We start from the raw sequence: 17,507 nt of genomic DNA, 5'->3' as shown, positions 1-17,507 counted from the left end.
TTCAGGTTTTCTGGTTTTCATTTTGTTTTGTTTTTACAACTAAACCCATTCCTAACTGATGCAGCAGGGTCTTTAGGAACTTCGGACAAGAGGGAAAAGGATGGTCTAGGAGATCCGGGTAAATCAAGCATGAGCCTGCTTCTACCAAACTTCCCCTTCTGCAAGAAAACCAGAGTGGAAAGGGAATGGACTGTCAAGTCCATGACTATGCCAAATGTCATGCCCGGGGTCAGGTTCGAGCCCTAGCTGAGGTCCAAGGGGAGTGGGTGGATGGGCAGATAGCTGAAAGAACACTTGGGGGTGGCGGGGTGTGTAGGCAGGTGAATATGGTTTTATTCAGCAGCTCTCTCAGCAGCAGCTTCTTACATTGTCTGCACTGTTCCGGCTGCTTGCTTCAGAGGTTCCCAGGCACAGCTGCGTGGCCGGCTCTCCCTTCAGGGTCAGCAGCTTAACTCTTTCTCTCCCTGAGCACAAGCCAGTTTCTGGCTCCCCCCGACCATCCATCTGCAAGACAGACAGCTTTGATTTTCTCTCTTTCTCTGAGCATAAGCAAGCCACATAGGAGCGCCTATATAGCATCCGCAGGGCAGTTATACCTTCTTCAAACAATAGTGGCTCTCAGCCCAGTATAAGCTTACAAAAACAGGTTATGTAGCAAGTGGAGTGTGTATCTGCACGCTAAACTCGCTCACTCATGCAGGCTTGGATGTCTGCCTCAGCCTAATTCTTGACCAAAGCACATCCATGTACCTTACATGGACCAAAGGTAGTTAGATTACAAGTGTCAACTCCAGCTTTCTACAAGCGAGAAGGAATAGTGTCATGCGATGTTAACTGCATTTTCTGCAATGTTTACTGTTTAAGAACAAAAGCATGCTGGAACCTTTGGCTTTCTTGGAAATATTATTACTCTGGGTTGCTTCACGTGCCTTTGCCAGGCCTTTGATGGTCCCGTCCTTCATCCTGGGACTCTAATTCTCAAAGTCAAAAAAGAAACATGAATGCTTGAGAATTTTCAAATGGTTTTTAGACACATTCTTGAACATGGTTAGTGTTAACTTATGATGTGTCTTATTTATGTGCCTGATGAGACTTTAATAAAGATACTTTCTTTAACTGTAAACTTTTCTTAATCAAAAAATCTTTTCATTCTCACCACAAAAGCAGTGCATGTTCATTGTAGAAAAAGTAGAAGACTTTTTCTCTTTATTTCAAGTCCTTTAAATTCAAAATCCATTTGTGCTGCTACAAGATTCTTTCAGAGCAGAGGTGCTAATGACCTTTGATATTCTATTTACTCTCACACCAAGGGAATCTACAGAAAGAACATAAGGGTCTTGATGGGAAAAGTCTGAGTGAGTCACAGCTTGATTGCAGCTAGCTGCCCTGTGCTCAGGGAGATGCAAGGAGGCCAAGCTCACAGCTGATTTTTCTCAAATGGCTTGACTTTAAATTAAACGGGGTTGTGAAGACATCTGACTCCCAGTTTGAGCAGTATCTTTCTGTAGCACTTCCATGGAGGCGAGGATTTGGCTTTCTCATTTACTGCTGCATCCTCTGCACCTAGCATGATGGAAGATGCAGTGAAGATGGGTGCATTCTACACTTACTAAGAGTTGAATTAAACTCTCCTTGGAAATTATAGCCCAATATAAAAATTTCTGCAGATCACACCAAGTCACTGCACTTTGTAATGGGTTCTTTTATTTGGGAGTAAGAAAGGTATGTCTGGAGCTGGACCCAGTGGCTCATGCCTGTAATCCCAGCACTGTGGGAGGCCGAGATGGATGAATCACTTGAGGCCACGAGTTCAAGGCCAGCCTGGCCAACATGGCGAAAACTTGTCTCCACCAAAAAAAAAAAAAAATTAGGTGTGGTGGCACACATCTGCAATCCCAGCTACCTGGAAGGCTGAGGCATGAGAATCGCTTGAACCCTGGAGGCGGAGGTTGCAGTGAGCCAAGATCGTGCCACTGCACTCTAGCCTGGGCAACAGAGCCAAACTTGGTGAAAGAAAGAGAGACGGAGAAAGAGAGAAAGAAAGGAAGGTAGGTGTATCTTGGGACGGGAGAGTCGTCTAAGCATCAGCAAGCAGATTTCAACACAAAAGATGGTCAAAAGAGTGTCTCCATCAATAATAGCAGTAATAGCTAATGCTTACAGTACTTATGGTATACAAAGCACTGTTCTAAATATTTTACAAATATTTACCAATTTAGTTCTCATAGCTGCCCCTATTATCTCATCCCTATTTAAGAAATGAGGAAACCAAGACCCACAATAACTAAGTCACTTTACTCCAGGTCACATCACACACAGCTGGGATGGAATGCACAGCTGGCTCCAGAATCTGTCCATCGCTGTGCAAACCTCCTCTTAAAAAGGTACTTAATAGTAAAATCTTCCAGCTAAACTACATTCTGCAAGTTGTTTCCAGGAACTGTCCTAGGGTTTATTTCTCCTTTGACTGAGGTCCACAAAGAGCTAAGAATTACACTTGGCTCTAAGATTCAGCAGCATTGAGTTGCTGAAGCTCAGGAATTCCACCTCACGAGTAAGAGCACTGGGCCTGTTTCGTTCGGTCACACATACCCTGTAGACTGCTACTGTGAGCCAAACCCTCCAGACCTACCTGACATCCAGTTTTGAGGCTCATGCTTGACTTCTCTTGCTGGTAGAGCACTGCATTCAGAGGGATTCAACGTTTGGGCGGCTTAACAACTACAGATGCTGTATTGGAGGGAGTTTTGGAAGAAGCTTCTAGAAGTTTCTCCACAGCCTTTCTGTCCTCTGCCAGAGGGCACAGTAATGGTGTAGCCAAGGGCCCAAATCTGTCAGAGTCCTCACAGGAATAGATGGCACAATCCAAGTAGAATAATCCAGGAAGGGATTATCTATACGGCAACTAAGTTACAATAATACCGGTGGGGTGTAGGGGAAGCACGGGGACAGTACAGAAACCCTTCTGCTGTCTCCATTCCCAGAGCTGAGGGAACAAAGAGAACAAGTGGCGGTGGCATCTAGAAGGCAGCTCAGGCCTGTTGGTTGCTTTGAGAGGAGCACCGGCCTTCAATCAGGGATGCAGCCAGCCCCAGGTGAGGTTACAGGAGGAGAATCAGGGCAGTAAGTATCCATCCTCATTCTCCTTTCTCTTTCAGATCTCTTGACAAGAGTCCTCCTTGGCTGGACCCAAAAGGAAGCAAGGGAGATTGAGATTCCTTTGTTATAGTTCATACAAGTCAGCTTCAGGGGCAGAGAGCAATGAGGAAAAGGGAAAATGTGGATCTGGAAAAAGAAATGAACAATATCTGGAAGCAGGATCAGTCAGACTGTTAACAGACTGAGGCCTATGCCAACAAGAGAAGGTAATAAAGAGGTCCAAAGCATCAGAACAAACATCATGACAAAATGGCAGCCTTGTCTCCACTCTGTAAGAACTGCAAGCTGAGAGTAGTAAGCTAGCCTATGGCTGGGGTCAGTGGGCCATTTTGTTCTCTGGATATTGCACTAAAGGATGTGTAGAAAATATCTGGAGGTAGAAAAAAACATCTGTGTTGGGAGAAAGGAACAACCACGCAGATTTGGCAGTTATGATCCCAGAGGCAATGTCAGTATAACCTGTATCCTTCAACCTGGCAGAAGTGCTTGCTGAAGACTGGTAGATGAACAACGTGCACTTTCATACATCATTATATACAAACTATAGGAAAATTTGAGACCTAAAGAAAAATTGTATCTGAGCCACATCTCTAGCATCTGAATATTAAACAACAAAGCAGTTAAAATAACAGTCGGCAAATAGCATCTAAGTGCCAATTCATCTTGTGTCTGTTTTTGTAAGTAAAGCTTTATTGGAACAGCACCATGGTCATTCACTAATATGGTCTGTGGCAGCTTTCCTGCTACAGTGGCAGAGTTCAGTAGTCAGAGACTGAGTGGTCCACAGAACCCAGAAGATTTGTTTACTATCTGGCACTTTACGAATAGAGTTTACCAGCTCATGAATTCGGGTCAGTTTTTATAGATGCAATATGATGTACAGTAACATCATGAGTGGGTTTCAGATGACTGCGAGTCAATATTTACCACTAGGCCCAAACTTGGAAAAGGCAACAACTATGTCTGTCTTATTCACAGCTCAATCCCTGGTGCATAGCACAGGCTTGGCACAGAACGGGGGCAGAGCAAATGTATGTTCTGTAAAGGCTTGAATGTTCCTGAGTGCGGAGGATATAGGCATTTAGAGAGGAACTTCCCTTTAAAGAGATGTGAAATAAACCACAGGACTTTATAGCATTTTTCCACAACTGGCTTTGTTTGGGCTTTTATCTTTATCTTCCTCCTTTAGTTTACTTGAATGTTTAATGTGAAGTGTTTGAGGAAGAGAAGGAAAGTGGCAATTGTCGATTGTACATGGAGTAAATGAGATTTTTCATCTATCTCTGTTCTCTGATTATGTTTCCCATGTTGTGTCTGGACCGCTGATTTGGTAAACGAGGACTGAGCCTAGCATTGCCCAGAAGGTTTCTCAGTAGTATTAACAAAAGACCATGTGATCTGTGGAGGAAGAAAAGGACAGCTTTATTTCCTATAAAGGATTACAGTCTGCAGGTTGGGAAATGAAGCCTTCGGCCTAAACCAAAAGCACTCACTTCAGAGAAAAATAAGGGGAGGCTAGGATTTATGCCTGACAGGTTAGCTATAGCTACATATTCAGTGGGTTATAGGAGAATTCATAAATATTTATGAGAGAAGCCAAACACATGTGAATAAACATATATGTTACATACATCCCATGTTCACTTTGGAGTGGAAATTTAACATTAAAATGAAGTGAAATTTGTCTCTTTATGTCAAAAGGTGAAACGCAGGGCACAAACCCATCTTGCGTGCAGTCTGAGTGGACTGGTCAGCACCAGTCTGTGGTGGGCCGTCATTCATTAAGCAGCAATGTTTTGCAAGACTGGCTAGCTGTCCCACCAAAACCATGATGGGGGCAAGGGAGTTTTTGGCCACAACATAAGGTGGTCTGTTAAGATTGGTGGAGAAATCTTCCAGACATTGTTTTTCAGGAACTGGTTTCTGTTTAATCATAGGAAAGCAAGTCTTCTAGCAGTTAGCAAGGTAGGAGAATATTGACTTCTGACTGACCTCCTGCCTTGCCAAAGCCAGAGAATCTGGTTTAAAGTTTTCTGGGATTTCTTTGTGCCACAAGGACTCTGTTTCATTCTGCCCTGGGGGTTTTAAGACTCTATTTCTATTTCACAGTGGTTCTAAACCCTCAGAAATGACCATAGTATTTGTCAGGTCTTTCTCAGCCTTTGCTGTAAAAGGAGTGAGACCTCAAAGCCATTCAAGAGATGTAGCTTCTAGGTGGGTGGATTGGGAGAGAAAGTCAAATATTCACCTGAGAAAACACCATCTTCTGAGGCATTCATTCATCAAAAAAATATTTATTAGGTGCTTATTCTGTGCCAAGGAATCTTTTAGGTGTAGGAGATACAATAGTCAACAAAAAGACAAAAATAAAATTCCTGCCCTCATGAACTTATATTCTCACATGTGTGTGTAATAGAGAGGAATAGAGGCAAAATTTTTCCTTAAAATAAGTAAAATGTAGTACATTATAGGGTGTAAGTTCTATGGAGAAAAATAAAGCAAGGAAGGACCCTAGAGGGTGCTAGATTGGGAATATGGGACATTTCCGTTAACTCTCATGGTGTTGGGTAAATGAGCTCATTCCTACTTTAGCATTTGGCATTACAAGAAGAAATTTCCTCATTGCACTAGAAAAGTATTTGGCTATTTGATCTTCACTTTAGGGAGGAAAGTATTGAAATCTCAGCTTTCTGGGAGTTTCAAATTTTTAGCCCGGTTACAGTAACAATTCATTCCCCTACCGTGAACCTCTTGTGTGCATCTTTGACATAACACACTTGTCCAAGTGGAAAGTCATACCTTGGTCCACCAAGAAAACAAGGACACAGAATACAGAAGTTGGCTGAAGCTGGCCATTTGAAGATGGGCTGGCCAAACTCATATAGTAGTTTTCTTATCAGGGTCAGAAATCTCTGCAAGCCAGGGAACTATCCTTCAGGCTCCCTTTACTTCATTAGGCATTTTCCAAACAGAAGGAAGGACCCATGTTTCGGAAATTCTGATCAGAGCATTCGGGTGGTCACATATGAAAGTACTCCTTCATGCCTGCCAACACCCACTCAGCAGTGCTAAACCCTGCAAGAAAGCAGGGGCTTGGGGAGAGGGCTTGAGTTTGAAACATACTGCGAATGCACTGAAAACCATGAAAAAAATCTTCTCGACTTAATTGGCTTGGCCAATGAGATTGAATCATTTGCAAAACCACTTTTATGAAGCATTGTCCAGAGACTGAGGATACAGCATAAAGATCTAAACAGCCCCCAGTCTTCTCCTAAGTAATGACAAGAGTCTTCAGTGTCTGATGAAACAAAAGCAAATTCTGTCTCTCAGAAGGTGGGAAGGGGGACATATGACCTACACTGCACTCCAGAACCCCAGGTAATATGCTGAACGGGAGTGGAGGGGAAATTGTGGAAGAGCTAGAGAAACTTCCACATAAACAATTTGGAAGGTAATATAAATGATCTCTGGACAATTTTAATTGTTCTCAGAGTACAATGAAAAGATGCTAAAACATCCCAGCAAATATTTATAAATGTTTTTAGCTCAACTCTCCACAAATCAGTGTGCTTTTTCATGTTTCTCATAAGATTTACACTGGAACAATTTTTAAGAGATGAGCTCACTGTGATTAGTTAATTCAGTATGGTTACTTAACAGCTTGCTATTCCTGAGGTATAGTGACCCTAACATGCTGATTGGTGTTAACTGCGAAACCAAGCTGACTGACTCACAAGAAGACCTCTTAAAAAAAGCATTCCAAGACCTTTTTTTCTTTTTGTAAAACATAGTTAAGTGATTAATTTTCCTTCCACTTAAGGCGGGCATATGGCAAAGCTAGGGACTGTAAAAAGTGGTTTTTTTTCTTTCTTTTTAAAAATAGACTATTGATCCAAAAGTATATGTGATGGATTTTCATGGCCGATGTTCACTCAACTTAAACTCCATGAAACTGTTCCCGGTGCTCATATTTACGCTGAAGTACAATGAGAAGCCACTTTTGACGAAGTATTAGAATGGTACTTTTAAACAAATCTTCACGTGTTTCAATTAAAAAAAACAAAACAAAACTCAGAAGCTATTGGTGGCACAGAGAGCAAATGAAGGCTTGCTATTTTTAAGAGGTCTTCTTGTGAGTCAGTCAGCTTGGTTTCGCAGTGTCTAGCAACTTAACACCAATCAGCAGTGTAGTCAAAATCTCTGAACATTTCCTGCTCCTCTTCCGAAAGTATCCTTCGTTCTCGAGGTGGAGTCAGAATAGGTGCTTCTGAGGTAAATTCATCATGGAAATTAATAACAGCTTCTCGTCCTCTTCTGGTACGTATAAATGGTGGCTTTACTTTTTTGTCCATCAGAGCGCTCCAATCAATTAGCCGGAAAAATGGGTGCTTTTTTACATCTTCTGCATCTTTCTTGCTAGCCCCAAGGCGCCACTCAGGCTTTCTTCTTAACAGCCTTCTCATTATAGAAATGGCTTCTGTAGATAAGAACCTTGGATACCTTACTTCATCATTTACAATACTGTCAAAAAGTTTATCTTCATCATCACCAAGAAAGGGATAGTCACCAACAAGCATTTGATATATAAGCACGCCAAGGCCCCACCAATCTACAGCCCTTGTATAAGAAGTTTCTGTTAATACTTCTGGGGCAAGATATAGAGGAGTGCCACAAAATGTGCTTGTTCTATCTCTGTATCCCATTCCTTCTTTGCAAAGGCCAAAATCAGCAATTTTCATAAAGCCCTCTCTATCTAGCAATAAGTTTTCCAATTTCAAATCTCTATGAGCAATTTTGTGTTCATGTAAATACTGCAACCCAAGAACTACACAAGCAGCATAAAATACAGCTGTTGGTTCAGAAAAGACACCAGTATTAATGTGCATCCTTAGGTCCCCACCGGCAGCATATTCCATTACAAAGCAAACATGCTCTTTGGTTTGGAAACATGCAAAAAGGTTCATCAAAAAGGGATGCCTTACACTACTCACAGTTTCAAAAATTCTTTTTTCACACATCAGGATGTCTACTTCATGTCGAGCCACAATATCTCCTTTCTTTAAGGCTTTTATAGCAAACATCTCATTTGTGTGTTTATATTTAGCTAAAAGCACCTTTCCAAACTGTCCTCTTCCCAAGACAGCACAACACCTGAAGTCTTGTAGATTACACTGAAACCTTTGCTGCGATCTTCTATCCTCAAGTTCTTGAATACCACTATATTCTAGGCCTGACTGAGGAGTATCAGGCTTGTATTCAGATTGAGATTTTGGAAGTATACTATTTCTGTCATTCTCAATATCAAAAGCAGTCTCTGAATCCTGTCCTGGTGTATCCAAAACTCTTAATTCAGAAGATTCATCTATTTCTCCAAGGGAAGAAGCTCGTGGTGGTGCTGGAGGAGGTTCAGGCTCAAGATCAAAGTCCAATTTGGTTACTGTAGAATCACTAGCTGGAGGTGCTAGTTCAGGGATGTGTACATCAACCACTGGCACTGTAGTAGGCACAGGAGCTTGAGGGCTGAAGGTGCCAGAATGATTTACTGTAGGAATAGCTCTTCTTACTAGCCTTCCCCAAGTGGCAATAATAGTATTCATTGGAGGAGCTCTGAGAAATCTTTTGCCTTGTTGCTTTGAAAAAATTTTCTTTTCTCTTTGAAGTTTTGGTCTTCTTTCAATAACTGGATTAAAAAAGGTAACCTCTGCAAATAAAGTACCCTGTGGTTCCAAACAGAGACACATGAAATGCCGTTGGTTGTCTAAAAAATCTTCTAACCTCAGAAATTTTACAGCACACGGAGCCCGCCAATCACGCCAATAAACCGAAATTTCCAATTCACGTGACCTGTGCAGTTCCAGTGTAAACTTCTGGTCCCATGACTGTTTGGAAATGGGTTTCCGGCTAGTTTGGCCAACCACAGTATTATCGAGCTTCAAAACAGCACAGACATCATTGGACAAGTCTTCGGTTTTTGGAAGATTTCGACTACTTCCGCTTTTACTTGTTCTGCTCATGAAACATGATCTGGTTTCAATTGGACTCCAACCAGGCAGTGCAACTGATGTTGCTTTTGACCGTCCAGGGACATTCTCTAGGATATCTTGGCAGCCGATAAGACGCACTTCCAAAGTACCTGTTAATGCTGCTGGTTTGGATGGTGTACTATATTGATTTTGTGTAGATATCATACTTTGACGTGGACTTAGTGTTGGTGATGCGGCAACAAGTGAAAGTTCTTCAATAATAACACTGCTTTTGGGATGATTCTTGGGGAGTTCATTTAATCTTTGCTCTAATGAATACTTTAAAAGGTCCAACTTCTGACTTGATTCATTAAATCTTGCTTGAGCTTCTGAAAGTGCTTTTCTGTCTGTTACTTTTCCTGAGCCAAGTAATTTCATTACATTCTTTGCACCTTCTGCTACTGCAAACTCTGTCCTATCATGATGCCTTAATTCTTCCATCCGAAGTTCAAGACTTATCACAGGTTTTGCATTATCAAAAGCCAATTCATTAGTCTGGACTGCCTGAAGGATCTGCATTCGTATGACTTCTATTTTTGTCTTGCTGTCCCGGAGCAGTTGCTGAGCTGCACCATGGAGTTTCCCATACTTTGAAGATCCATTTGAATACATCTGTATCATATTCTCTGCACGTTGTTTTACTTTAAGTTCTATGTCCAACTGTTTTTGTAGAGCCTTCAATCTATTGTTGCTAGTAGAACAACGAGGGTCACTATTTGGAGTACCTGGAGTCGTTGGGCAATCTGTAGTATCTTCTGGATCTGATACAACAATATGGGCATTTAATTCCTGCAGCTTGTGATGTAGTTCTTCTAATTTTTTATTTGATTTTTTCAAAATGTTGTCTACATAAGACAAACATTTTTTATCTCTTGTGACTTTCCTCAGATTTTCTGCTCCCTCTTTGATTTTCAGTTCTTTCCTTATTTCTCTCTTAATTCGATCCTTGATATCATCCAATTTCTGCTGCACCACTGTATCTGAAAAGTCTAATTTTTGAACAGCACTCACATTCTCAGAAAACGGAAGACTTCGGGAATCCCCCTGCAGTTCCGTGAGCAGAATCTCCCCCCGTTGGGGGTTGGACGCCATTGCACTCCGGTATGGACTCCGCACCTGGACGCGGCCGCCGCTGACGAAGGGAGCCTTCAATCTATTGTTGCTAGTAGAACAACGAGGATCACTATTTGGAATATCTGGAGTCGTTGGGCAATCTGTAATATCTTCTGGATCTGATACAACAATATGTGCATTTAATTCCTGCAGCTTGTGATGTAGTTCTTCTAATTTTTTATTTGATTTTTTCAAAATGTTGTCTACATAAGACAAACTTTTTTTTATCTCTTGTGACTTTCCTCAGATTTTCTGCTCCCTCTTTGATTTTCAGTTCTTTCCTTATTTCTCTCTTAATTCGATCCTTGATATCATCCAATTTCTGCTGCACCACTGTATCTGAAAAGTCTAATTTTTGAACAGCACTCACATTCTCAGAAAACGGAAGACTTCGGGAATCCCCCTGCAGTTCCCTGAGCAGAATCTCCCCCCGTTGGGGGTTGGACGCCATTGCGCTGGTATGGACTCCGCACCTGGACGCGGCCGCCACTGGTGAAGGGAGAAGGCGGGACGGAGCTCGGAGTGGGGGTGAGGAGAGGGGAGAGAAAGCAAAAAAAAACAACTAGGGATTCATGGAGGTGCAGCCCCTGCGGGAGGCGCGGCTTATTCCGTCTGGTTCATCCAGAGAGGCGGGGAACGAGGGCACTCCTTGCGGGCTTCCTCTCACTGCCTGCTGGCCGCCACCACTGCCCACACCGGAATGTTGGTCTAGTCGCTCTGGGTGACACCAGAATCTGCCTCAAGCTTCTGTGTTCTGACCATTGTGGCCACCTATTGCACTTTTTTTAAAACTTGGAGTCAATGACATGGATGACCAGTTAATCAAGGCTGCCCACTTGGATGCCTTTTTTCATGTCTCTGCAAATTCAGAGAATTCATCGAACATTCACTAAGCATCTAGAGCCAGGAATGGTGTGGACACTTATTAAATTATTGCTGAATAAAATAGTAAACCACACTTACTTAGAGGCTGGTCTTGGAGATATTACAGAAACACTTGTCAATCATAAAACAAGATGCATGTGTTCTTATAACCTGCTGACCAGTTTATCAAAGTTCTCCTCAGAGTCTTCCTTAGGTAATTGCCCTCTAGTCAGCTGGTTTCCCTAGCAACAGCTGACATCCTGAGAAAGGCAGCTGTGGCTCGGCCTCAGCTCCATCCATTGCTCACTCTAGTGGGTTTCTGTAATTTTCCATAGCAGCAGCACCTATGTTCATGTTATATTATCTTCTCATTGTTCTTGTGAATTTTTAAAAAATAAGGGTGGGTTATATATACAGTTTGACTCATTTCCATTAAAAACAATTAAAATGATTGATAAAATGAAAACAAACAAAAAATTCACCATCATAAATATGTCTCCAAGCTGGCAAGAAAGTAAGGAATCCTCAGATTAAAAACTGAATCGAGACAGGCACCCAGAAACAAAAGCAGAGACAACTTTTGCATTGAGGATATTTGCCATGAATTTGAGCCTAGGTGTTCAAGGTCTTGCAGGGTATGGAGAAACAGAGACAAAGACTAGGGCCCAACCAGGTTGTGATTTAATAGAAACCCCACCCCCACATATAAACCCTGGACCCCAAAGCCTATACCCTACAAATAAACATGCTCTCTGCCCCTCTCCCCAGGGGACAGTGAGGACACATACTATCCGGAGTCACTGACTGTATTAGTCTGTTTTCACGCTGCTGATAAAGACATACCTGAGATTGGGTAATTTAAAAGGAAAAGAGGTTTAATGGACTCACATTTCCACGTGGCTGGGGAGGCCTTGCCATCATGGTGGAAGGCAAAAGCCGTGTCTTACATGGCAGTAAACAAGAGAGAATGAGAACCAAGCAAAAAGGGAAACCCCTTATAAAACCATCAGATCTCATGAGATTTAGTCACTACCAAGTGAACTGTATGGGGGGAAACTGCCCCCATGATTCAGTTATCTCCCACCAGGTCCCTCCTGTAACATGTGGGAATTATGGGAGCTACAATTCAAGATGAGATTTGTCAAGATGAGATATAAACCATATCACTGAGTATACAGGGAAAGTCTCCTTTGGGAATTTGCAACTATACACTGGCTCTCACATGGTTTGTAACCCAAATTCACACAATCTATGTTGTCTAAAAAACATACCATCAAAAATGTAGTTTAAAGTGATCCCAGGCTGGTAGTAGTACTGCTTGCCTAGTGGAACCAAGTGCAGTTCTTTTCTGGAAGAACTACCTTGCTTCTAAAAACAGAAGGTAAGATATGGCCTAAGACAGAATAGTGAATTTAAAGATAAACCTGAAGAAACCACAAGAATAAAGCATAGAGAGAAAACAAGATGAGAAACAGGAGAGTTTGAGAACCATGGAGGACAGAATGAAAAGGACTAACACAGGTCTGATGTGAAAATGACAGGGAGAAAGAAAGAATCGGGTAGAAACAATATTCGAAGAGAGAACAGCTGAGAGGTTTTTAGAAAGCCATCTACAGATTGAGAAAACCCAGCTATGGTTGGGTGCAGTGGTTCAATCCTGTAATCCCAGCACTTTGGGAGGCTGAGGTGGGTGGATCACTCGAGGCCAGGAGTTCAAGACCGGCCTGGCCAACATAGCAAAACCCTGTCTCTACTAAAAATACAAAAATTAGCCAGGTGTGTTGGCACATGCCTGTAGTCCCAGCTACTCAGGAGGCTGAGGCAGGAGAATCGCTTGAACCTGGGAGGCAGAGGTTGAAGTGAGCCGAGATTGTGCCATTGCACTCCAGCCTGGGCAACAGAGCCCAGACTCTGTCTCCAAAAAAAAAAAAAAAAAAAAAAAAAAAAAAAACTATAAATATAAACATAAAGCTGGATAAATGCATAGAACTGCACTCCTGGACACAGCAAAATGAAAACTGAAAACCATGAGAAGATAAAGTCCTCTATAGAGAGAAGACATACAACCTTTCAAGAAGTGATGCTTAATTTGATAGCTTGCTTCTTAATGGCAACAATGGGGGCCAGAAAATGGCAGATCTGTACTGAGAGGAATAAAAACACTGATGCAGAAGTTAAATCCCAGGTTCCACATCTCTCAAATATGAGGGCTAAGTAGACATTTTTAAACAACCCAAAACTCAGAGAGTTTGCAACATTTAAACACCCAGTAAGGAAAATTCTAAAGGATATTTTTTTCAGGCAGAAGAAAATGATCCCAGATTTAAAGTCTGATGTAAACAAAGGATTAAAGAACAAAGAATATGGTAAATGTGGGTAAACCAAAGCTAATATTGATGGAATGAAACATAATTAAAATATCTTTTGGAGTTAGAAAAGCATGATAGGACTAAGATACTTGGCAATATCATACAGATGGGAAGAGAATAATATTGAGTTTCTTGTGTTTGGGGGGAGAAGGATAAAAATACTGCTTTCCTTTAGATACAGTGTATACAACTTTCAAAATAGAAGAGGAAAAACAATGAGAAAATAATAATCAGTCCAAAAGAAGGTGAGAAGAGAGAAGAAATGAAGTATAGAATAAGGGAGAACAAACAAAAGCACAAGATAACCAGGTACAAATAAATCTAATTTATAAATTTAGTAATTATGACAAATACAAATGGACTTAAATCTTCAGGTACAAGGCTGTGTTTATAAAATGTAGTTATATGTTTTTTATCAGAGATAATATGAAATACTTACAATGGCAACAAAAGCCAAAATTGACAAATGGGATCTAATTAAAGAGTTTCTGCACAGCAAAAGAAACTACCATCAGAGTGAACAGGCAACCTACAGAACGGGAGAAAATTTTTGCAACCTACTCATCTGACAAAGGGCTAATATCCAGAATCTACAATGAACTCAAACAAATTTACAAGAAAAAAACAAACAACCCCATCAAAAAGTGGGCAAAGGATGTGAACAGATACTTCTCAAAAGAAGACATTTATGCAGCCAAAAGACACATGAAAAAATGCTCATCATCACTGGCCATCAGAGAAATGCAAATCAAAACCACAATGAGATACCATCTCACACCAGTTAGAATGGCCATCATTAAAAAGTCAGGAAACAACAGGTGCTGGAGAGGATGTGGAGAAATAGGAACACTTTTACACTGTGGGTGGGACTGTAAACTAGTTCAACCATTGTGGAAGACAGTGTGGCAATTCCTCAGGGATCTAGAACTAGAAATACCATTTGACCCAGCCATCCCATTACTGGGTATATACCCAAAGGACTATAAATCATGCTGCTATAAATACACATGCACACGTATGTTTATAGCGGCACTATTCACAATAGCAAAGACTTGGAACCAACCCAAATGTCCAACAATGATAGACGGGATTAAGAAAATGTGGCACATATACACCATGGAATACTATGCAACCATAAAAAATGATGAGTTCATGTCCTTTGTAGGGACATGGATGAAGCTGGAAACCATCATTCTCAGCAAACTATCACAAGGACAAAAAACCAAACACCGCATGTTCTCACTCATAGGCGGGAATTGAACAATGAGAACACATGGACACGGGAAGGGGAACATCACACACCAGGGCCTGTTGTGGGGTGGGGGGAGTGGGGAGGGATAGCATTAGGAGATATACCTAATGTTAAGTGACGAGTTAATGGGTGCAGCACACCAACATGGCACATGGATACATATGTAACTAACCTGCACGTTGTTCACATGTACCCTAAAACTTAAAGTATAATAATAAAAAAAGAAATACTTAAGCCTTTAAAATGGAATTGAGAAAAGATATCCCCGATAAATGTTAATTGAAAGAAAGCTAGTGTAATTATATTAATACCAGCCCAAATAGACTTAGTGTTTAGGCATTGATTGGATGTTAATATCCAATGTGTGTTTTCTTTTTCTCCCAGTGAAAGGTCAACAGAAAGCTTTGCACCAAGGCATGTGCTACATATCTTTTTCTTCATTCTTTGGCAACATCAGATAGTGTTATTCCTTAAAAAGTTCTAATCGCTCGCTCTCTCAGAAATTAAATTCTTTCTGTGTTTTTTCTTGTGTTGTTATTGTTGTTAGTTTGACACAGAAGCTCAATCTGTTGCCCAGCCTGGAGTGCAGTGCTGCAATCACAGCTCACTGCAGCCTCAACTTCCTGGGCTCAAGTGATCCTCCCACCTCAGCCTCCCAAGGGGCTAGGACTATTGGCATACCCCCCATGCCCAGCTAATTTTTTTGCTTTTAATTTTGTAGAGACAAGGTCTTGCTGTGTTGTCCAGGCTGGTCTCAAACTCCTGGATTCAAATTATTCTCCTGCTTCCCAAAACACCTCCCAAAGTGCTAGGATTGCAGGTGTGAGCTACCACACCCAGCCTTAAATTGTTTTAAAAAAATTTTTTTTAGCATTTATGCTGGAGAAAAGTATTTTGTGGTGAAAAAGAGTTGTCCTACCTCCTCCAAATTGTTGCTTAAATCGATAATCACTTGGCCTTGTAACATCTCTGTCATCTGTTTATCCCGTTTCCATGAAAACATGCCTGATTTGCTTTAATGGTGTCACTGATGCCTTTCTTTTAATTTCTCAAGTTTTCACTGAGGTTGAGTAGTCAAAAATAATCAAAATGAAAGCAAGATATTCTCTCCTTGCTTTGAGAGACAAAAAAGAAACTAAAAAAAAAAAAAAAAAACAAGTAGAAAGCAAATGATAAGATGGTAGGCTTGTCTAAATGTATTAGGAGTTACATCAAGGATAAATGACCCAAAAAGTTTTGTTTCTAGTAAAGATGGAATAACAGGAACCAGATTTATTCTCCCATCTTAAATAATCCCCAAATGGGCAAAAATCATGAAGGTGACTGTAACAAGGTCCATAATAAAAATATTGCTTTAAATCAGTAATAAGGATAAAAATCTTTAATAAAGGCATAGTAAAAAAGGATATTAGCTATAGTAGAACAAATAGAAGATTTATAGCACATTTCTCATCAGAAATAATGTAAGTGAGAAGACAGTGGGACATCTTTAAAGCACGGAGTGGGGGAAAAAATCCTGTCAATCCATAATTCTATATGCACAAAAAATATTATTTATAAAGATTTATTTTTAACACACAAAAGCTGCAAAAATTTACACTTTGCAGTTCTGCACTACAAGAATGTTAAAGGGCATACTTTAGGCAAAAGGAAAATGATATGAGAGGGAAATGTGTTTCTATACAAAGGAATCTGTAGCCCAGTGCTAACTATAGAGGTAAATATATAAAATCTCCTTAAAAGACAATTGCCAGTATAAATAAAAATAATGATAGCATAGTATGAATTTATAATTATGTAAAAAATAACTAAATAAATAAAATGAATGACAACATTACTACAAAGGCTGGGAGTGGAGAAGTGGAAATGTACTACTACTGTAAATTCTTATGCTATACTTGAATAGGACCAGGGCTAGGGTAAGGCAAGGGAGGCACTTGCTTCAGGCACAAAATTTAAGGGTACTTCAAAACCTCATTGCTCAAGATAAATACTAATTTAATGAAATATTTTAAAATATAAATTTGAATGCAAAATCCATAATTAACAAAACATCAAAATTTAAAGAAATGTTATACCAAGTCATGTTGGAACTTAATGGGAGATATCAGTAACAACTATTTTGTCTTTATTAAAAATTTGGTATTTTGTTTATTATGGAATTTTTTGCATTAATTTTGATATTTTTAAATGTTGCTTCCAAACATTTATCTTGATTGCTGAGTTTTGGGGAGTATCCTTAAGTTTTTTGCCTCAGGCCTAGTCCTGTATCTGGGGATGGGACCCAGATATTTACATTTTTCCTTTCTTTTTTATTTTGAGACAGAGTCTCACTCTGTCACCCAGACTGGAGTGCAGCGGTGTGATCTCATCTTACTGCAACCTCTGCCTCCCGGGTTCAAGCCATTCTCCTGCCTCAGCCTCCCAAGTAGCTGGGACTACAGGTGCATGTCACCACACCTGGCTAATTTTTTTTTTTTTTTTGTATTTTTAGTAGAGACAGGGTTTCACCATGTTGGCCAGGATGGTCTCTATTCCCTGACCTCGTGATCCACCCGCCTTGGCCTCCCAAAGTGCTGGGATTACAGGTGTGAACCACCACGCCTGGCCTTGCATTTTTCTTAAGCACCAAAAGTCCTCCTCCTGATTGAGAACCGCTAGTAGAGAAATAATTTCAGTCTTTACCTTGGCATACAAAGTTCTGTATGAATTCAAATGAACTAGCTC

At 40.7% G+C, this 17,507-nt stretch overlaps 1 protein-coding gene across 2 annotated transcripts; it reads right to left on the bottom strand.

Annotated features, from left to right (window-relative positions):
* Positions 1-6,928: 6,928 nt before the first annotated feature.
* Positions 6,929-11,006, bottom strand: LOC129463920 (serine/threonine-protein kinase N2-like). 2 transcript variants are annotated; one of them, XM_063618855.1, is made up of 3 exons: positions 10,769-11,006; positions 8,999-10,298; positions 6,929-8,860 (listed from the first exon to the last, which is right to left on the bottom strand). In XM_063618855.1, the coding sequence occupies exons 2-3, from the start codon at positions 10,272-10,274 to the stop codon at positions 7,329-7,331; spliced, it is 2,808 nt and encodes a 935-aa protein (XP_063474925.1). In that variant the 5' UTR covers positions 10,275-10,298; positions 10,769-11,006; the 3' UTR covers positions 6,929-7,328. The 2 variants fall into 2 exon arrangements, with proteins under 2 accessions (XP_063474925.1, XP_063474924.1); XM_063618854.1 differs by having other exon boundaries at positions 6,929-10,298.
* Between the last annotated feature and the right edge of the window lie 6,501 nt (positions 11,007-17,507).

This window comes from Symphalangus syndactylus, chromosome 15 (genome assembly GCF_028878055.3).
Source record: "Symphalangus syndactylus isolate Jambi chromosome 15, NHGRI_mSymSyn1-v2.1_pri, whole genome shotgun sequence".
Classification (NCBI taxonomy): Eukaryota; Metazoa; Chordata; class Mammalia; order Primates; family Hylobatidae; genus Symphalangus; species Symphalangus syndactylus.
Note: the sequence above shows the minus strand (reverse complement) of the source record. Positions and strands in the feature narration are given on the sequence as shown.